Here is a 22,684-nt window from a genome sequence, read left to right on the forward strand (position 1 = left end):
AATGAATATCATTTTTAATGTACACTCAACCATCCAAGTTCAGGTTGACAGCTGGTGAAATGAACTATATATTTATTTTTAAACAGTTCCACACAAAGTGCCATTTGATTATAAACTGACTCCTTGGGGCACCTGGCTGGTTCAGTCTATTCAACTTCTGACTTTGGCTCAGGTCACGATCTCACAGTTCATGAGTTTGAGTCCCGCATTGGGCTCTCTGCTCTCAGCCCGGAGTCAACTTCAGATCCTCTGTCCCACATTTGCTCCCTGCCCCTCCCCCGCTCATGCTCTTTCTTTCTCTCTCAAAAATAAATAAATGCTGGGGCGCCTGGGTGGCGCAGTCGGTTAAGCGTCCGACTTCAGCCAGGTCACGATCTCGCGGTCCGTGAGTTCGAGCCCCGTGTCGGGCTCTGGGCTGATGGCTCGGAGCCTGGAGCCTGCTTCCGATTCTGTGTCTCCCTCTCTCTCTGCCCCTCCCCCGTTCATGCTCTGTCTCTCTCTGTCCCAAAAATAAATAAACGTTGAAAAAAAATTTTTTTAAATAAATAAATAAATGCTAAAAATAAATAAATAAAATAATAAAAATAAACCGACTCCTCACAATACACTTCACAGATGATGGATTCCTGACATAAAATTATTTACCAGGAGGTGGAACTTAGTCTCTTTCTCCCAATTATTTTCTGGGATCTGTTCTTTGGCTTTTATATTGGAAGCTGAAGCTTTGCACACACCTGATAAAGCAAGTAGGAAACACATACATTTGTTTTTTTTTCTTTTTTGCACTTGATTTGTGAATCAAAACGCCACTTTTCTAACATACTGTTCATCAACAGTACAGTCTTTCGGAAATGTACTATAATTGTAAGAGTTTTCTTTCTCTCCCTCTGAGTTTTATTTAACATTCTCACTCACTGTTTCCATGTTAAATTTCTTTTTCTTTTTAATTTTTTTTAACGTTTATTCATTTTTGAGACACAGAGAGAGGCTGTGAATGGGGGAGGGGCAGAGACAGAGAGAGACACAGAATCCGAAGCAGGCTCCAGGCTCCGAGCTGTCAGCATGGAACCTGGTACGGGGCTCAAACCCACAAACCCTAAGATCTTGACCTGAGCCAAAGTCTTAACCGCCTGAGCCACTCCCAGGCGCCCCTCCATGTTAAATTTCTGAATAATAAACGTATTTGATTATACACACAGCACCGATAGCTTTCGGAAACACAGAGCAAGGGCAACAGATTTCTCATGCGGATGCGGGGGGAAGACACAGAGGGTGCTGACCTGACCACAGGTGAAGGCCATCAAATCCGTAGGAAAAGAGGTCATCTCCAACTCCATTGCCACCCCACTCCTCACCGCCTCCAGGGTAGGGAGAGTACCCTTCGGTGGACGCCCAGCCCACCCTCAGGTGAGTGGCTTCGGCAGTCACGAACGGCTCCGTATGGTCCACCATCAGCTCATAGTACCACTTCTTATACTGGGCGGACCCTTCACTGACGCCCAGAAAAATATTGGGTCTCATGCTTTTAAAGAGAGACAAACAGCACATGAGAAACTCCGGACAAACCTTTCTCCAAGATGCAATATGTTAAATATATGTTTTCCTTCAGTACTACCAAATTACTAAGTCACTGATGTGGTAGGCGGTGACGGCCAGCCTTAGAGTGAACAGTCGGTAACTGGTGTTTGCTTTTCGGATTACTTGGAAATATTGCTCAGGAGTCTAAGATTATTGTTTCTTCATTGCTCTTCTGCATATTTCATATCACTGATCATGTTCAAGATGGGACACTCAGTATCACAGGCCTTTTGGATCCATGGCATTATTAATTCAGGACACTTAGACATTTTCCCTAACTAAGCTCTGTGTCAGATAGGGAACGAGGCTGAAGCGAGCCATGTTGTTGGTAAAGGAACCAGAGTGATAATCAGCTTTGTTCTTCTCCATGCCTCGCTGAGGGCAGAGGAATTTCTAGGGAGTTGCATTCAATTCTGCTTCCTGAGGGACTTAGACCCTATGTGAACGGTAAAGATTAGCGACAATCTCAGGAAATACCTCTCAATAACAGCACGTCTATTATACAAACAGCCACTCAGGAAGTTCTTAAATCACTTGTGTTAAAAAACACAATATAGAAATATACAACAAACCCTACATTTTTGTTTCAAACAGGGTAAGGTGGGGGATAGTTCCCAGATAGCTGCTAGATACAGTATATCAAAATTATTACTATCACACATACTATTTTCTTAATTGTAATCTGTATTATTATTATTATTATTATTATACTTCGTATAAGGAAGGCAGCATGGCTCAGTGTTTAAAAGCTCAGTCTCCAGAGTTAGACTTGAGCTCCATTTCCAGTTCAACATTTTAATCTACGAAATGCACACAATGGTACCCCGCTGGACTAGTTGAACCTAGTACAAACACGGTGTGGAATACACAGAAAGTCCATGGACTTCTGGCATACAGCAGTCAAGGGATGTGTGATAACCCTGGAGGGAATGTCTAACCAAAAACGCAGCTTTATTTTTTTTTTTATGGTATTTATCATACGTTGGACATCCCGATTAAACTTTTTTATTATACACAGTGGCCACTTCAACCCTGGTATTGAAGTGTAGTGCTTTTGTTCATATTCTAAGAAAGCACAAAACGTAAGTATATACAACTCTGTCCCTGTATAAAGGCCAGCCCGCTCCTGAGGACATCAGTGAGAACCATGAGAGTGAATGAAAGCTTACATCTTCGGGATAAATGCATATTCTGCTTGGTTCACCTATTATGATTATGATTATGATTATGATTATTATGCCATCTGACTAATAGAAAAAACTGCACTATTCGCTGGGGGAATACGTAAAATATCCTAATAAAACAAACGGACCGTATGATGCCTTAGCTATAGAGCCAGAACATGAATCGCTCTGTTATGCCGCCTATTTGGTGACGTTGTCCTTGTGAACCTACCTGCTAACGTGGTTTACAAGACGTGTCTGCAGAAGTAGGTCTCTTCCCGGCAGCAGATTGTCACAGATGAGATGCTGGTTGGAACGGACCGCTACTCCATGGCAGACGCAGAGAGAGCACAAGACGTCCAGAACCTGAAAAAGAGCAATCACTTCCAGCTAAGTCCCTTCTCAGATTCAAGTATCCCAGCACTTTTTGTGAACACAAACACATTCCCTCTGACCCAGCCGTTTGAGCATGGCAGCCATGAGTCCACTCACAAGTGGACTTTACAAGTTTCTCTTACATACCAACTGAGAATTGCACAGTGCCCCATTGGTGCTAAAAAAAAATAAGCGCTAAATCATATTATGATTGCAATTAAGAAATGAAAAATACTCATGAATCACTTGAAACGCCTTCTATAAGTTCTCTTATTTTAAAAATGTATTTAAAAGTATGCCAGAGTTCATTCATGGCAGTAAAATGCTTCCCTTACCTTGTGGTTTCTTCCATGCTTGTCTAAAAGGGAGATTATGGACTTAATGTGTCCTTCTTTGATAATATTTAGGGCTTCTGGACTTTCTACTAACACACAGTGCAAAACTTCAAGAATACCTAAAGAGAAAATCAAGAAAGAAAATATGATTAAAGAGTCTGCGATGATCAGTGTCTTGCCTTTCCTTCATGTGTTCATTCTGCAAAATGTAACTATTATGCACTCAATGTGCTTGTCACAAGGCACTGTGATAAGGGACAGGTGATGTTTGTGACAGGGGACTGATCACTGAAGATGATGAAGTCCTAGTTTAATGAGGAAAAGCCAGTGTTAGCAGAGTAAGCAGGTAACTCTGCCGGGGGAGGTACAAAAGAAAGCATCCTTAAGTCGAGCCTCAGAGAACGCATTCATGACCATTTTCCAGACAGGAAGGTTAAGGTGGTACAAGGCCGGGTGAATTCTTGAATGGTGGGCATACCTGGGGTGCCTGGAGTACAGAGCAAGTAGAGGACAGTACAGGTAGATGGTAGGTTAGGACCAGCTTATGAAGTTTCTCAGCATTGAAAATATAACCCTACAACAATGCATTCTAACCCACACAGATCATTACATTCCCCCAGAGATAAATGGCAGAAAACGTTTCTTAGTTTGCAAAACAACAGAATACAAAAATACAGAGAACTATACAACACACAAAACCTGATTAAGGATGGCGGTATTTTAAAGTGTTAGCCATCAGAGAAGATAAAATGGAATTTACCCTTTCTTATCTTAAAATTGAAGAAAGAGAATAGAAAATAAGTTTTGGATCGGAATGTTTAGTGTGAATTTGGAAAGCTGAATGTGTACATACGTATTCATGGTTTCTGAGCAAGCTTGCTTTGTCGCTAATGAGAGTGCAGGCCACCTGTAGTAATTAGATAGAACACTGAGAAAATGTGATCTGAGAGATACAAAGTGTCACGAAGGGCCCAAGGGAAATCCGCAGAAAGGTGTATACATCTCCAGCGGAGTTCACGTTCTTGGAAAAGAAAAGCACGCAGGCTTACAAACGGCAGAATGTGGAAGTAATGGTAGAACGTGGCTGTCACAACTTATACTTGATCCAAACCCCAATCCATTATCGGACAAGGGCTATTAATGCTAATTTCTACACTAATGACTTAATTTGTTGAGGTATGAATGTATGTTCAGTTAAAAAAAAAAAACCCAAATATGAGTTCATTTTTTGGTGTAGTTCGAAATCAACTTCTATGTTTCAACAATCCATGCCAGCTAAAAATCCAAGATAGGAGAAAATAATACAAGCTGATGGGTAGTTAAAGAAGATGTTTCTGTAAGGGTACTTAAACTGAAAGCTTCTGGTATCAAAAATGGAGCAATAAAACTTATTCATTCTGAGCTAAAATAAACTAAAATAATAGAGAGGGAAGAGCGTTTTTAGCAGATTGGTCATATTTTAGCCTGACGTCTTTGTTTGTTCCCTGTTACCTATTAATACAGAACCCATGGCAGCTGCCCGTATTTGCAAATGGGCTCATTCAGTTAAGCGTCCGACTTCAGCTCTGGTCATGACCTCGCAGTTTGTAAGTTCAAGCCCCGCATCAGGCTCTGTGCTGACAGCTCAGAGCCTGGAGCTTGCTTCAGATTCTGTGTCTCCCTCTCTCTCTGCCCCTTCCCTGTTCGCACTCTGTCTCTCTCAAAAATAAATAAACGTTAAAAAAAATTAAAAAAAAAGAAAGTTGTACTGTGTCTCCACACTCATCTATTCACATTCCCTCAATGGCTGCTTTTGCATTAAAGAGGTAGAGCTGAGGCTGCAAAGTCAGAGCCCTACGGTCCATAGAGCATCATATATTTACTGGCAAGTAAAAGACCAAGAAAAATAAATTCTCTTTGTCAGTAAATACGCGTGAAAACCAACAGCATTCAAAACCTTGAATATATGAGAAAAGATTTAAGACTAGAGTTTGAAAATGCACAGCACACACCACAAAATGCAGGAATGGCCATACGAAAATAAATCTGATTCTTCTCATATTCTGCAGACTTTACTAGAAGGCTTCCAGAGTTTGGGGCTTAACATTCAATCAAATATGTTTCTTTAATGCTGCTACATCATATCCAACAAATAATCTACTTAGTCGAAAAGGACTGACTACCTCAAGTCTGATAGTGAAAGGTCAGAGGAAACGACTTTTATTTTCAACTGTTGGAATTAACAGCAAATGTTTTATGAAATAAAAATAAAAAATTTTATTTTCTGTGGTAAGAAATTCCTAAAAGATAACAATTTGGAAATAGCAAAAGATTCATTTTCAAAAAAAAAAAAAAAAAGACCAGCTATAAGGACTCTATTGTGTGTATATGTAAACCATGCCAATATATGTCTTGAAAAAAGAGACAGAGAAACAAGGCTTAACAAATATTATAATGGCAACACTTTACTAAAGATGATTTGATGACTGAATTCTAAACACACTGAATAAGACCCAGAAATGGGAACAGTGCATAACACTTATTGCCAGATTCTCAAGGAAAAAATTTAAAGCTTGGTAGATCATAACCATATTACCAGAATATACAATACGTTGTCAAACATACACATATGCAAACTAGTAAGAAAAAGCAATCTGAATTTGTAAGTTTTAGTAAGTTTACAGAAATGATTTTAGTGAAAATTTTCAGAACATGCAAAATGCATAACGTATAATGCAAACTTTCAAGAGTAGACACCCAATGGGATGTGCATTATGACTGCAACTATGTCAAATATGTTATGTATAAAATACGTACTTTAAAAAAACACCAGGAGTTAGTACACCAGAGTGCTCGTGCTGGTTGCTGCTGGATCAAGATACTTCTCTTCCCATATTTCATGAATTCCAGGAAATGAGTACACAGAGCTTCTTTTTCATGTTTTTTAACGTTTGTTTATTTTTGAGACAGAGACAGAGACAGAGCACAAGCAGGGGAGGGGTAGAGAGAGAGGGAGACACAGATTCGGAAGCAGCCTCCAGGCTCTGAGCTGTCAGCACTGAGCCCGATGCAGGGCTTGAACTCCAAACTGTGAGATCATGACCTGAACTGAAGTTGGATGCTTAACCGACTGAGCCACCCAGGTGTCCCTCATTTCATAAATTTAGAATAAGCATAAAGAAACCTACCCTTTCCCCCACACAGAGCACCCGAATTATAAGAGTTTATGTAAGGGCTATGTATGGTATGGCTTAGTGAGGGGCAACAAGAACTCAGGTTAACTATTCCCAGTTGACTTCAAGGACCACTTCCTAATCATCTCGTGGACATTTCATCCAGAATGGTCTCCACGTGCCTCCAACTCAACTCTTCCCAAACTGAATATACAATACCGTTTTTGTATCTATACATGTAACTGCTTCTCTGGTCCACGGCCCATTCTAAAAGCCAAGTCTAAGTCCAAGCTAAAAAATTCCCTCATTTCTGAATTTCTGGCTTCCAGTTCCATCTAAGGTCAAAGCCCATTCCCCTGTATGCCAGCTCCTTCCCTAGAGGACCCAACCCTCCTCTACTGCCTCAACTCCTACCAACTCCTCCTACAAAGGACGGTTCAAGTATACTCTTACTTCAAAGTACATACTATAAACATGCTTAGGTGCTCATATATTTACAATACATTTGCACGTTATAAACATTTATTTTGTAGCTACCAGGCACTGTTCTAGGCAGTAAGATCATTGGCGATCAAGGCCTGTCAGGCTCAGGGGGAGCCTGTCGGCTCTGCCCCACCTTCCATGTTTTCACATGTTCTTCTCAGACTAAAATACACACCCTTCTTCTGGGGCTGCAAAGTGGGAATCATCTTGCAAAGTCAGAAAGTCACCTCATTCAGTGGGATTTTACCAACACCCTAGAATGAATTATTCTTTCTTTGTAGGATTGATCACACTGTATTAAAATTATTTATGCTCATTTCAATCTCCCACTGGAGAACGAGCTCTGGAGAGGAGACATGTGTTGAAATCTGCTTCCTGGTCACCCATCACACTCTGGCCCAGGGAGCCCCATCTCATGTTTGCCAACCGAATAAGTGAATGAATATAAATGGACTATTAGTATATACCTTCAGTTTATTTTTTTTTTTAATTTTTTTTTCAACGTTTATTTATTTTTGGGACAGAGAGAGACAGACCATGAACGGGGGAGGGGCAGAGAGAGAGGGAGACACAGAATTGGAAACAGGCTCCAGGCTCTGAGCCATCAGCCCAGAGCCCGACGCGGGGCTCGAACTCACGGACCGCGAGATTGTGACCTGGCTGAAGTCGGACGCTTAACCGACTGCGCCACCCAGGCGCCCCCCTTCAGTTTAAACTAAATAAGCCTATGACAGGTTTACCCAATATAACAAGAGTCATTATTGTGAAGAGTATATAACATAGCTACTTTGGCATATTTTACATCTGGAAACTTTAATATTAAAATACATTTTTTAAGGTAGGGAAGACAGATGATGGAACACAGATGGAAAATGTAGATTTCTTAGTTCCAGGATTACCTTACTTGTGCTTTATTTTCAACAGGGAAAATTGTGACTTACTGACTAACAAGAATTTTTGTGGGCTTTAGTCTATTTCTGTGGGGGTCATACACAAAATTCAAAATTAATGGTGTAAGCCCTATATGTAATATACATGAAATATTTAGCTATTTGCCTTAAAACTTTTGTGGCTGTAACTTTTTTTTATAGGGTTCATGAGAAAGAAAGATCTCTGAGGGTGTAATAAAATGTCTGGAAATAACCTCATGGTACTGGAAGCATCCGAGTGCTACAATGGGTCATGCGCAGGGTGGCCCAAGGTTGAACAAAACTTGTTGAGCATCTGTACGGAAACAAACCACGGAACAGAAGTGCTATATTTGGCCTGACTTCACATACCAGGAAGAATCGAGCCTAGGGATCTCGCCCCATCCTCGGTAGGCACGAGTTCATGGTAAGTCTTGCACATTTGAGCAAACTGTATACAGAACCAGACCGGCAGCCGCTCAGGCACAGGGGGCTAGTGTGGGGCAAGGAAGACCAGTGAAGAATGGAGAGACGATGCCGACACGCCCTCTCCAGAAAGTGTTTTCTCAACCACAGTCACGCGTGTTTTGCGAAAATAAAAATTATAATCTCAGAACACCGAGGCGTATGTGGGTTTAGAGGGAACCTAGTTCTCGCTGCACATGTGGGCACTATTCAGCTTTGGGAAAGGACTTCTCTTTTACATCTCTGCTCTACGCATGGGTTAAGGATCCCGGACAGCTTTCTGACAGAGCACACGGCCTCACCTGACAATTTCTACACGGAAGCCTCTTAGTCTAAGAGGCGAGCAAAGAGAAGGCTTCAACCTGGGTGCTAATCAGTATGAATCAGACTGTCCCTCAGTGACAGAAACACTGGGGACACAGCGCAGGTAACGCACACAGAACTGCAATATCCACTTGCAGGGTCAGCAACAGTCACGATTAGAGAAACCACAAATTCCACATTATTCAAATCATAGGTTGCTTTTCTATTTTTTTCCCTACCTAGGAGTTAAAATTCTTTGTAACATTTTTAAAATTTTTTTTTAATGTTTATTTATTTTTGAGAGAGCAAGACAAAGCAGGAGTGGGGAAGGGGCAGAGAGAGAGAGGGAGGCACAGAATCTGAAACCAGCTCCAGGCTCTGAGCTATCAGCAGACAGCCCGACGCAGGGCTTGAACTCAGAAATGGCGAGATCATGACCTGAGCTGAAGTCGGTTGCTTCACCAACTGAGCCACCCAGGTGCCCCAAAAAATCCTTTGTAACTTTTTGGTCAGACCTTATTAGCAATATCCCCAGGGCTCAATGAGGGCAAATGGAAATAAGGGAAGTTGTATTTTCCACCTTGGATAATTAAATGTAAACAAAGTGACTCAAGTAAAAAGACGTGGGGGAAAGACACTGGGAAATAACATGGCAACACAGAACATGAAACACACAAGCCAGAGCTGTCTATAGGGGTTACAGGAGACTGTTCCGGCATGCAGTAACGATGTATGTTATGGACTGTTATCCTTTGATAAGGGGACTGGAGTACTGGATATTTACTAGGCTTAATGAAGAATTGTAATAGTAAGAGGTATTACTATTATCCTGTCATATTACATAGTGGTTATAACCATGGACTCCAGCCAATGTGCCACAGTTGAGTCCTGGCAAATTTTTAGGCAAGTTACTTAACCTCTCTGTGTTCCAGAGTCACCATTTCTTTCTTTTTTTTAACTTTTTACTTTTTATTTTTGAGAGATAGCCACAGAGCACGAGTAGGAGAGGGACAGAGAGAGAGGGAGAAACAGAATCCGAAGCAGCCTCCAGGCTCTGAGCTGTCAGCACAGAGCCCGACACAGGGCTCGAACTCACAAACCATGAGATCATGACCTGAGCTGAAGTTGGATGCTTAACCGCCTGAGCTTCCCAGGAGCTACCCAGAGCCCCCATCTCTGAAATAGAATTAGAATAATGGTACCCACTCTGGAGGGAGGAGGTGGGGGACTGTTTTAAGGAGTAACACATGGAAAGCTTTTAGAAAGCTATGTAAGCATCTGCAATTATTTTATGGTTGCAACAAAATAACATAAATGAGAAATGAAATTTAGAAAAAGGATCATCAAGGAAACATTAGAAATATGCTTCTTTTGAAACAGAGATGAAAAACTTTAAATCAGGGAAAGGTAGGGAAATACTGAACGGTCAACACTGATCACAAGCAAAGTTCCGGGAATATATTTATTGATCAGCATGAAGAAATGAAATCGATGCTAGATTTTAAAATAAAACAGTTAAACTAGGAAATCCAGGGGAAATTAGACTGGTCTGTTAGACACTGAGGGAAAGATAGGCAGACACAACTAGGGCAAAGACAGAACTGTAAGACAGCTCTACATTCTGGGGACAACAGGATTGCTGAGCCAAAAATACCATGAAAGATTACACCAAGTAGACTTACTGTCGAATCAATGTTCAAAAAGGCAGAAAGCACTCCTTTGACAGGAACCCCTTCTCTGGGTATTAAGATTATGAAAAAGGAAAACACATGAAAATAAAGTGGGCAGCGGTTGGAGAAGGCAGAAGAAAAGTTCAGCTAGCTCCGTGCTGACAGAACGTCTAAGTAGTTTGGGAGGAGTTTTGCAACATACCAAAGGTGAGGCCAGAAGAGAAAGTATCTGAGTTGTGTACAAACATATTAACTTGTTCCTGGGCCCGTGCACTTGAGGGAGTCCTGTAAAGGCATGTCTCTGTTATTCTGTTCCACTCATTTAATTGTTTTTTAAGGTTTATTTATTCTTGAGAGACAGAGAGAGACAGTGCATGGGCAGGGGAGGGGTGGAGAAAGAGAGAAAGAGACAGAATCGGAAGCAGGCTCCAGGCTCTGAGCCGTCAGCACAGAGCCCGACGCGGGGCTCGAACCCACAGATCATGAGATCATGACCTGAGCCGACGTCAGAGGCCTAACCGACTGAGCCACCCAGGCATCCCTTGTTCCATTCATTTAAATGGAACTGCCAATGAGTGATATAATCATGTACTGCAACCAAGCTGTCCTTGTTTGGTGGTTGGGCATGAATGTGGACCTAGAAGTAGCAGAAACTTCTAGTTTGAGCCAGTGGAGAGGTTAGTTTGCTTTCCCTAATCAGTGTTAGGCCCGTGCCGAACAAATAGCATGAGGTGAGCAACCAGTCAAAATAGACCATAATTACAACACATCTTTCTTAATGTTAACAGTGAATTCTGCATGTCACAGATTGAAGCACTGAGAGAAGTAAGAGTAATCTGTGGTTTGTTGAAAATGAGTATAAACTTGGAGCGCCTGGGTGGGCTCAGTCAGTTAAGTGTCTGACTTTGGTTCAGGGCATGATCTCGTGGTCCGTGAGCTCGAGCCCCGTATCAGGCTCTGTGCTGATGGCTCGGAGCCTGGAGCCTGCTTCAGATTCTGTGTCTCCCTCTCTCTCTTCCCCTCCTCTGCTCTCTCTCTCCCTCTCAAAAATAAATAAACATTAAAAAAAATAATAATTGGGGCACCTGGGTGGCTTAGCTAAGCGTCCAACTTCGGCTCAGGTCATGATCTCGCTGTTCTCAGAGCCTGGAACCTGCTTCAGATTCTGTGTCTCCCTCTTTCTCTGCCCCTCCCCTGCTCACGCGGTCTCTCTCTGTCTCTCAAAAATGAACAAACATTAAAAGAATTAAATAATAATAATAAATAAAATGGGTACAAACTTGAAGTCAAGAAACTATTTGAGTTTCAGCGTGAGATAAACTGATGAATGTGCTTTTTAACTTTTGTAAACAAATAGAAAGGGGCAAAAGGAGCAACGTACATTTTGCTTTCTTTCTATAACACAGCACTAACTTGTAAAGGAAAAACACTAAATAGGGTTTCCATATCTCACCCCCCTCCACAAAAAAATGGACCGAGTTGATTTCAATATGAAAATATATAGAGGCATGGGCAGGGAGGGCGCCTGAGTGGCTCAGTTAAGCATCTGACTTCAGCTCAGGTCATGATCTCCCGGTTTGTGACTTTGAGCCCACGTCCGGCTCTGGGCTGACAGCTCAGAGCCTGGAGCCTGCTTCATATTCTTGTGTCTCCCTCTCTCTCTGCTCCTCCCTGACTCATACTCTGTGTCCCTCTCAAAAATAAACATTAAAGTTTTTTTTTTTTTAATCTGAAAATATCATGTCTTCAAAATAACAATGCCAAGAGATGTGGCCTCAAGCCAAGTTGAGAAAACACATCATTTTCTACACTTCAAAGTTTTATAATGGTTTTGAGGCTTCAGAAGAAAATAAGCTCATTAAATCTTGAGCTAACATGAAGTTGAGAAGGGAGAGAAAAAGGGACAAGGATTGAAAAATAACACAATTTGACAAAATTAGGAAAATAAAAGTGGAAGTTCGAGAAGATAAAGGTACACCACATTGTTATTCATATACAGAAGGGCAGAATATCAGGAATGCATTAGCAAAATAATTGTATAAATTGCTATATCTCAAAACCCACGGAGTGCTGAGCACCAGACAAGGAATCACAAATAATTTGAAGATATTCTTATCTTGCTGGTTACTGTTGGGTGTTTCCCCCCCAGTTATTTGTTCAATTATCACTTAGTTCATTAAATGGGCTATCTGCCGTGTGAGGTTCTAGAAAGGAGTAAAAAGAGGAACAAAACTTGACGTCGTTCCTGCTCTTATGAACTTTCCAGACCACGAAACTTCAGTCCTGGCTGCATTACTTTCCTTTGGCCTTGCAAAGATCATACCTCTTAGCTTCCTAGCTTCAAAGTCCTCATTGGATGGAAATTATAACGGAACTGACCTCACAAATTACCTGGGAATCCACTGAGGTCATACAAATGACATCTCATCACAGTGCCCTAAACTCACTCGTCCCACTCCTTTTTTTTTTTTTTAAGTTTATTTCTTTTGAGAGAGAGAAAGCACGGGGAGGGGAAGGGCAGAGAGAGGAGGAATAGATAGAGAATCTCAAGCAGGCTCCACACTGACGCAAGGCTCGAACCCAGAAACTGTGAGATCGTGACCCAACTGACCTACTCAAGAGCCCCGTAGCGTCCAGCTCTTGATTTTTGGCCCAGGTCATGATCTTAACGGCTCCTGAATTTGAGCCGCTGCATCAGGTTCTGTCTGACAGTATGAAGCCTGCTGGGATTCTCTCTCTTTCTCTGCCCCTCCACTGCTGTTTGTTTCTCTCTTTTTTTTTTTTCTCTCAAAATAAATAAACTTAAAAAAATATTCCCTTGGCCACACAATGTGCTCATTATAGTGTTCAAGAAACAAGAAAGGTGTGCCTCTCTGTGAAATATTAGTCCCTACAAACATGCTGGCAGATGCAATTAATTGCTCTAAAGGCCTTTAAATAAAATGTTCAAAGATATATACATCTGAGTACTTTTAAAATAAATCCTCCAGGGCAAGAGAAACACAGATTAATGAGCTCTTCAAAAAGACACCTCAAAGCAGCAAATATTTATTGAGAACTATTATTGTGGGCAGAAATGTAAAATTATCATAGCATCTGCCTAAGCTTTGTATAAATTTTTAAAAGGCAGTCTTGTCAAGAAATGGTGCTAGAGAAATTGGATATTCACAAGTGAAACAATGAAACTAGACCCCTACTCTACAACACTCACAAAAATTAACTCAAAATGAATTAAGGACTTAACTCAAATGAAACCAGGAAATTCCTAGAAAAAGAACTTCTTGACCCACGAATTGGTAATGATCTTCCAGATATGATACCTAAAGCGTAAGCAACAAAATAAAAAATAAACAAGTGTGACTAAATCAAAGTAAAAAGCTTCTGCGCAACAAAAGAAACCATCAATAATGTTAAAAAAAAGAAGACAACTTACAAAATGGGGAAAAATTGGTAAACCGTGTATCTAATAAAGGGTATGTATCCAAAATATACAAAGAACCCATTAGGGGGAAAAAAAACCAATCCAATTAAAATGGGCAAAAGTGGGGCTTCTGGGTGGCTCAGTTGGTTAAGTATCCGACTTTAGCTCAGGTCATGATCTCACAGCTTGTGAGTTCGAGCCCTGTGTCAGGCTCTGTGCTGACAGCTCAGAGCCTGGAGCCTGCTTCAGATTCTGTGTCTCCCTCTCCCTCTCTGCCCCTCCCCCACTTGTGCGCGCGCGCGCTCTCTCTCTCTCTCTCTCTCTCTCTCTCTCTCAAAAATAAACAAACATTAAAATAATAAAATTGGGGCACCTGGGTGGCTCAGTCGGTTGAGCATCCGACTTCAGCTCAGGTCATGATCTCACAGCTTGTGAGTTTGAGCCCCGCGTCAGGCTCTGTGCTGACAGCTCAGAGCCTGGAGGCTGCTTCGGATTCTGTGTCTCCCTCTCTCTCTGCCCCTCCCACACTCATGCTCTGTCTCTCTGTCTCTCAAAAATGAATAAACATTAAAAAAAACTTATAAAAATACATAAAACAAAAAGTAAAATGGGCAAAAGACCCAAACAGACAACTTTCCCAAAGAAGATATATGAATGGCCAACAGATACATAAAAAGATGCTCAATATCACTAGGCATCAGGGAGAAGTAAATCAAACCCTCAATGAGATATCACCTTCCTCCCATTAGAGTGACAGTCATCAAAAAGGCAAGAGGCAACAAATGCTGGGGTGGATGTGAAGAAAACAGAACCCTCATGCACTGTTGCTGGGGTTGTAAACTGGTACAGCTGCTATTGGAAAACGGGATGGAGGACCTTCAAAAAATTAAAAATGGAACCACTACCTGATGCAGTAATTCCGCTTCTGAGAATACACCCCAAGAAAATGAAAACACTAACTCAAAAAGACATCTGCACCCCCACATTCACAGCAGCATTATTTACAGGAGTTGAGACATAGAAACAACCTGAGTGTCCACTGATGGATGAGGGAATAAAGAAGATTACGCTGAGTGAAGTAAGTCAGCCAGAGAAAGACAACTACTGTCTGATCTCAAACAAAAACAAAAACAAACACCAACAACAAAAAAACCCAAAAACCCCACAGGAAAAGAGATCAGACCTGTGATTTCCAGAGGCAAGGAGTGGCGGCAGAGGCTCAGATAAAGATCGGTGCGCACTGGCCGCATAAGCTACCACGTGCTGAGGATAAGCCAACTCTGCCCTGTGCTACACAGGGTAGTGGGTAAGAGGGCAAATCCTAAGAGTTTTCATCACAAGGGGAGTTCTTTTGGGTTCAGTTCCTTTTACTTAAAAAAAAATTTATATATATATATATATATATATATATATGTGAGATGATGGATGCAAACTAAATCTGTTGGAGTACGAATTTCACAATCACCTAAGCCAAACCATCGTGCTGTATACCTTAAAGTTACACCACAAGTGTGTCAACTGTATCTCTATACAATTGGGTGGGGGGAGGTCTCCTGCTGTACGAAGACAACCTAGGGGTTGGGGCACCTGGGTGGCTTGGTCAGTTAAGTGTCCAACTTCGGCTCAGGTCATGATCTCACAGTCCGTGAGTTTGAGCCCCGCGTTGGACTCTGTGCTGACCGCTCAGAGCCTGGAGCCTGCTTCCGATTCTGTGTCTCCCTCTCCCTCTCTCTGCCCTTCCCCTGCTCACGCTCTCTCTCTCTCAAAGATGAATAAACATAAAAAAAAAAAAAGAAGAAGAAGAAGAAGACACCCCAGGGGCATCATTTCCAATAAGCACAAAAGAAATAAATAAATGTGCACAGAATAACCTAATTCTGGTACTTGGTCCATGTGGAAGAGGGGAAAGAGAAAAGTTACACATTGTTTAACAAAACCCACAAATCCTATTTAGTTATTTATTTATTTTTAAAGATTTTTTGTAAGTAATCTCTACACCAAATGTGGGGCTTGAACTTCACAGTCACACGCTCTACCGACTGAGCCAGCCAGGCACCCCAAGACGCACCAATTTCTCACAGGGCATTATGTGCAGAATGGTATGTGGTCCTGACGTGAAACAGTATGTGCAGAGAAGAGTCCACCTTGAGATGCATTTAAAGATGGATGCAATTTTAGGAAACTGAGCAACTTGCTCCAAGCCTGAAAACATCAGAAAATACTCCCCGAAGACGTGAACGTACTTTGTCATGTGGTGAAGAGTAACATTTTTTTAATGTTTGCTTACTTTTGAGAGAGGGACAGAATGAGAGAGAGAGAGAAAGAGAGAGAGAGAGAGAACGTAAGCAGGGGTGGGGGCAGAGAGAGAGGCGGACAGAGGATCTGAAGCAAACTTTGTGCTGAGAGCAGTGAGCCCGATGTGGGGCTCGAACTCATGAACCGCGAGCAAGGTCATGACCTGAGCCGAAGTCGGGTGCTCAAGTGATGGAAACCCAGCTGCCCCAAGACTAGTATTTTAAATCATGTGTGTCTAAACCTGCATTACGTAGTGTGGTTCAAGAGAACAAACGAGAGAGAGGGGAGACACGGTGCTGTGATGGCCAAGAGGGGCTGGCTGGGGTGGAATACTCCAGAAGTCACTCCCAGCTCAGACACTCTAGGACGTAGGTCAGTAGAGCTTACCTGTTTACATGCAGGAGATATTCTCCCTCATGACCTTGGAAGAACACAGCAGGGCACACTCAGTCCTTTGCTTCCCTGCACCTGAGCAGCATATATCATGAAGGGATAGAGGGGATGAAGTTCAGAGCCAGAACGCCAAAGTCTGAGTTCTGCCTTGGCTGCTTCCACACTGTATGACCTTGAAAAAATAGCTGCATTGTGCCTCACTTCCCCACCTGTGAAATGGGGATACTGAGGCTATCCACCTCATAGAGTTATTGTGGGGATTTAGAGACTTAATATATTTATCATTTTCTTTTGAGAGAGAGAATGTGAGCAGGGGAGAGGGACAGAGGGAGAGGGAGGGAGTGAAGGAGGAAGAGAGAGAGAGAGAGAGAGAGAGAGAGAGAGAGAGAGAGAGAGAGAAAGGATCTCAAGCAGGCCCCCTGCTCAGTACATGGCCCGACATGGGGCTCAATCCCACAGCCCTGAGACCATGACCTGAGATGAAACCAAGAGTTGGACACAATGGACCGAGCCACCCAGGTGGCCCATGAGTTAACATACTTAAGGGGCTCAGAACACTATCCGGCACCCAGTAAAGGTAAGTGCTTGATGGGGCACCTGGGTGGCTCAGTCGGTTAAGCGGCTGACTTTGGCTCAGGTCATGATCTCGTGGTCCGTGAGTTCGAGCCCCGCGTCAGGCTCTGTGCTGACAGCTCAGAGCCTGGAGCCTGTTTCAGAATCTGTGTCTCCCTCTCTCTGACCCTCCCCCGTTCATGCTCTGTCTCTGTCTCAAAAATAAACGTTAAAAAAAAAAAAGGTAAGTGGCTTGCTAATATTAAGTTTTTCCACCTGCAATTCTTCATACTGAGTCGGAGCCATCTCAACATGGGAAAAAACAAAACCAGAACAAAAAAAACCTTATTTCTCTAAACTGAATTGTGCAGTTTTATCAGGGAGCTTTGACACTGCCTGTGGTCACACAGCAGATAGGCTCTCTAGTTTCGGATCTTGTCTGATCCAAAGAATCCAGCGTATGATCTAGCACATCTTTTATCACTTTACTCCTTGTATGTTTCATCAGTTTGCACAAGTTTTTTCTTTTTATAAGAAGCTCTTGGCTGAAGGTCTTTGCATGGTGCACAGAGTACGTTCATGTACACATTTGGCATCAAATTTCTAACTGCCCCTCCCCAATCCCACAGCAACCCGTGGGGCATGCTGGAGGTACACTTTTCATCTGGACTTTTCAACAGTTTTCCCTAGTTTTATTGCCGAACATAGAACACCTGTCTAGTTTGTTTCTATAATGCAAATGCTCTTTTAAGAGAACGCAAATAATCTTGTAGTTATTAACAACGGCTACTTATTAAAAAAAAAGGCGTTAGGTTCTTATTATGACGTTTCTATTCATTTAATGCAATGAAATGTGTTGACTAACAGTCCTTTGGGCAATGCCCATTTTATAGGCAAAAATATGAAGGCACAAAGGGTTAGAGTCATGCAGCTGTAAAGGATGAAGCTGGGCTTGGAACTTAAGCAGTCCATTTCAGAATCCATCCGTGTAATCGATCTTAAAAGTGCTCTGCTTCTCTTTAACACAGTATAAAAGTAAGTGGAAAACAGATGATTAAAAAGTGAGCTGCCATTTCCGATGAGGTAGTCTTGGCAGAGTTCAACCCTGTTTTTTGTTTTTGTTTTCTTTTGTTTTGAATTTAATGTTTACTTATTTTGAGACACACACACACACACACACACACACACACACACACACACATACACAAAGAATCCAAAGCGGGCTCCAGGCTCTGAGCTGTCAGCACAGGGCCTGACGTGGGGCTCGAACTCATGAACCCTGAGATCATGACCTGAGCTGAAGTCAGACGCTCAACTGACTGAGCCACGCAGGCGCCCCTTAACTTAAATTCAAGTTAGCTGACATACAGAATTGTCATGGCTTATGGAGTAGGACCCAGTCATTCGACTCTTACAAATGATACCCCAGCGCTCATCCCCAAAAGTGCCCTCCTTAATGCCCACCGCCCATTTAACCCATAAAAATATGGAACGCATCATGAATTTGCATGTCACCCTTGCACAGGGGCCACGCTAATCTTCTCTGTATCTTTCCACGTTTAGTTTGCATGATGCCAAAGTGAGCACTCAACCCTGTTTTTGCTGATGAAATGGTAGGAAACCCATTTAGGAGACCAGAGGCATGAGACAGCCTGAGCTGAGACGTCAGTTCCCACTGCATCAACTATACCCTGAGACCTAACACCACGTCCCTTCTCCAGTGCAGCTGCCTCCGGCGGGCACCCAGGCGGCTGAGCTCACGGCCCATCAAGATTATGTTTCCTGTATCACATCAACGCTAAGGAAGGACACCTGTGATGCATCCTGCCTTGACACTGAAGATAAACCCCTCAGGTGGGTACTGACTGGCTTCTTTCTTTTGACTACCATGCCCGAGTGAGTAGAACCCACCTTAAAAGCCAAGGCACTAAAACAAAAAGCTTGATTCAATCAAGAGGCACGTTGACTTGAGAAAACTGAGCTAAGTCATACACAATGCAAAGAAACTTTAATGAACTCAGTTCCAGATGAAGTCCTTAAGCCATGATAGGGTCCCCGGACTTCAAGCATGACGGGAAGCAAGTGACACAGCACAATTATTTCACCAAAGATGATGCTAAAAGTATTTAATATCCAGCATGGTAGGAACGAAACCCTATCAGAGCAGACACTGGCATTAAGCAGCCATCTGTTGGTAGCAGCACATACGAGCTGAACCTTCACTTTTGTCCATGACAGTAAAACATAAGTTTAGTACCCAGACAGGACAAGAAACAGTCAAGATCAAAGGCAGAAATCACTGGCTGTGATTTTGCTTTTAATAAGAGGCTTTCCTCAAGCGAGCCCTTCCCAGATAACATAGTTTCTCTGAGATTAGACTCCTCTTCTCTTCCTCCAGCTAAGCAGACATTTACAGGGTGGCATCTAACCAGCTGTGTGTGGGAAGAAATAACATCAGCAAAAGGGGCCAATGCTCCTACGTGCACAGCAACCCCGGGGGATCTAAGGAAGCAGGACGGGAGTGTGGATTCCAGGAACTGTCCAAAAACATCCCCAGGGGACAAAAGCTCTCGTGAATTGGTGGGAGGCTGGATGGGGGGATGTAGACTGGAGAGAGAGCACGTCCACAGGACAGATGTGGGCAAGCTTCACTTATAAACCCCTCTCCCCATCGCCTTAGGACAATTCCTTGCCCTTTGCTGGCCATTGGGGTCAGTATGGAATGTCGGGAGAGCAACAGACACCCCCAAGGGCAGGGAAGTGTCCAATATAGGTACCAACTGACTTTGACTTTGGGCTTTCAATCTTTCATACCTTCCTTACCCAAATCCTTAGGAGGCTGGTTAGTCAGAGCCTGGGGAGATGATCTCTGTTAAGTTACACTCCTCTCTGTGGTGGAAAGCCCTGGTCGGCATCCCCGCCATGTTGGCAGAAATGGAGTGAGCAGCTCTATGGCACCTGTGACTCTTGGACCGAGGCTCTCCTTCTCCCCACTCCTTAAACAGACTGGGTGACAAAGACTGAGCCTGCCTTTGATACTCCCCGCCACAGGACCTATCTGAGAAGCTGACGCTCCGAGGACAACACGCGTTCATGGACCACTGAGGCAGAATTGTCAAACAGACCAAAAAGGTAAATTAAGCATGGCAAACAGATCTAAGAATTAAAAGCCCACCGTGAATCCGAACTTCCTATTTAGTGTCAAAACACAGGAGAGGACTGCAGATCCATTGCACAACCTGGAGAGCCACCACCCAGGAACAAGGCCACCAGACCCCACCTGTCTATGAAATCCTGAGCCCGGTCCCTTCCAGCCTCCTTCAAACTTTAACATCAGGTGCCAGAAATGAGTCATATGGTTAAATGAGCATAAGTGGGAAGAGATAATAAAATCAATCAGCGCTATGCCACAAAGCACTACAGTGTTCTTCCCGACTGTGAGACAGTTGAAGATTTTTTTTTTCCATCTCTAAAAAACCATTTTCTGAAAACACAATTTGCCATCTATCCCACACACAGGCTTTTAGAAACACATTCTGAAACGGATAGAGATTCTGGGTAACCCAGCAACTTTGATCGCCTGTCTCATTCAGAAAGGAATGTTCTGTTTCATTTGGACTTTACTTTGGGGGACTTTTCCCCCCACTTTTCACACTGCTGGTAAAATCGATTAAAAAAAAAAGCCCTCCAAATCTAGATTCTCCATTGTCTTTCCTCCTTTTCTTTCCAGCCATAACTTAATGCTTTGCTGGGAAAGGAAGTAGAAAGGCTGTATGTGGACGTTTCCAGCATCCTTCAAAAAGGAGTAATTTTTGACCAGGGACTTAGCTAACTATTAAATTAGTAACCTTTAACCGCTAATACATTATTTCAAACATTGAGTGAATATCTTTGGAAATGTACACTCAGTTTCCCTGTCTTAAATGACCCATTAGCATCAAACATGATTTTACATATTGTAATGACCCAGATCATTATTAAAAACACCAGTCATTATAATGAGCTCTAGACGAAGCCACAGAAGTAAATGAATGAATAAGTTATGAAGGAGTGGTAGGGTCAATGGGGACCGACCCCAACAGCTATCACAAAAGGTTGTCTTTACACAGTCTGCAATATCATGGTGATTCTGATTTAATGTTTCTTATAAGAGTCAGGTGCACAATGTCCTGGCTATACCCATAGCTGGCTTTCTGCACAATTGAAAGATCTGAATCAACCAACGGCTGAAGTTGCCTTCTTCAAAGCTACCTCCCGGAAAACCGTCCCTTTCGGTGATATCATTAAGTGTTGCCTAAACGGTTGGTATCATTCCAAGAGGTTAGCTATGATTTCTGCATCGCCAACAGTGGAGTGACCTCCTGCATTTTCTACCTCGATTGTTCATACCTAAGTACGTGTTTAAGGGGAGGACCCTGGCACACAAGATTCTGGGACAGATTATTCACAGGTTACACATTTTTCCCTTTGAGAAATGATGAGCTTATGCTCTCCAAGAAATAATTGTGACATCTTTGGAAGCTTTAAACTATTATATTTTGGGACGCCTGGATGGCTTAGTCCATTAAGTATCCAACTCTTAATTTCGGCTCAGGTCACGATCCTGAGATAGAGCCCCATGTTGGGCTCTGCGCTGACAGCACGGAGCCCGCTTGGGATTCTCTCTCTCCTTCTCTCTGCGCCCCTCCCCCACTTGTGCTGACATGCTCGAGCTCGCTCTCTCTCAAAATAAATAAATAAGCTTAAAAAAATAAACTATCATATTCCTAGGTACCACATGCTGTATGGTACGTGAGCATGAAGCTTAGGCAATTCAAGACCCCTGAAAGATTCCTTCTTCTGCTGAAACCCAGAGGGACCTTCCTTCATGGGACTTACTCGGAGTGGAGAACAATGGGCAGGAATCTCAAAGAAGACCTCTTTCATCCCTGCAAAACTATCTGTGGGATACACTGTACAAAAGTAAGACTCAGAGAAACTATGCAGCCCCCTGACTGGCAGACCATTTCAGTCAACTATTCCTTGAAGTTCCCAAATAGCGTTCCAAGTGCTAAGAACATCCTAAGGAGAACTCAGCCTTCAGAAATACATCAACTCAATCAACTGGACTTGCTCGTGCAAATCTTTTGTCTTTTCAATTAAATTTGGCCCAGAGACATAGTCACACATGAAGCCTGGGGAAAGGTCTACTTTATCTCTTGTTCTCTCAAGAAATTCATAGTGGCTATTCTTACCGATGCTCCGATAGAGCCTTAGGCACTAGAGATACTAGTCAACTTTTGATGACGCATAATGCAGTTGTGTCCATCGCTCTTTCTGAGCCTTGCTAACATATAAGGAGATAAATAGTGGTTGGCTGGGGAGCAGACACTGCCAGGGCCCGGATCAAACCCTCACGCTCTGCATTCAGTGAAATTCCAGCAGCCAAGTTCTGCATTTCTTTGCTTGAGGATTTGCTCTGATCACAGCGGCAGCTGGAGAAGCCACAGAATTAATGCCCCCTGGGAGCAGCACTGCTCAGTGACAGAGAAAAGTTGGTTGTAAACATCTTGTCTCAGCCCTCAGGTGGGAGAACTGTAGGGCTCAGTTTC

General features: G+C 42.8%; 1 protein-coding gene and 1 non-coding gene across 10 annotated transcripts in view; both read right to left on the reverse strand.

Annotated features, from left to right (window-relative positions):
- The window catches only part of RYR2 (ryanodine receptor 2), a 757,942-nt gene that overhangs the window by 332,161 nt on the left and 403,097 nt on the right, over window positions 1-22,684 (reverse strand). For all 9 annotated transcript variants that reach the window (XM_023240368.2, XM_023240367.2, XM_023240360.2 and 6 more), the window contains 3 exons: window positions 3,452-3,570; window positions 2,974-3,107; window positions 1,281-1,522 (listed from right to left, as the gene is read on the reverse strand). In XM_023240368.2, coding sequence (XP_023096136.2) covers window positions 1,281-1,522; window positions 2,974-3,107; window positions 3,452-3,570 — 495 coding nt within the window. The remainder of the gene's footprint in view (window positions 1-1,280; window positions 1,523-2,973; window positions 3,108-3,451; window positions 3,571-22,684) is intronic.
- LOC111557152 lies at window positions 18,574-18,680 on the reverse strand. The gene has a single exon (XR_002737011.2). It is a non-coding gene; the product is annotated as a U6 spliceosomal RNA (small nuclear RNA).

Source organism: Felis catus, chromosome D2 (genome assembly GCF_018350175.1).
Source record: "Felis catus isolate Fca126 chromosome D2, F.catus_Fca126_mat1.0, whole genome shotgun sequence".
In the NCBI taxonomy this organism is placed as follows: Eukaryota; Metazoa; Chordata; class Mammalia; order Carnivora; family Felidae; genus Felis; species Felis catus.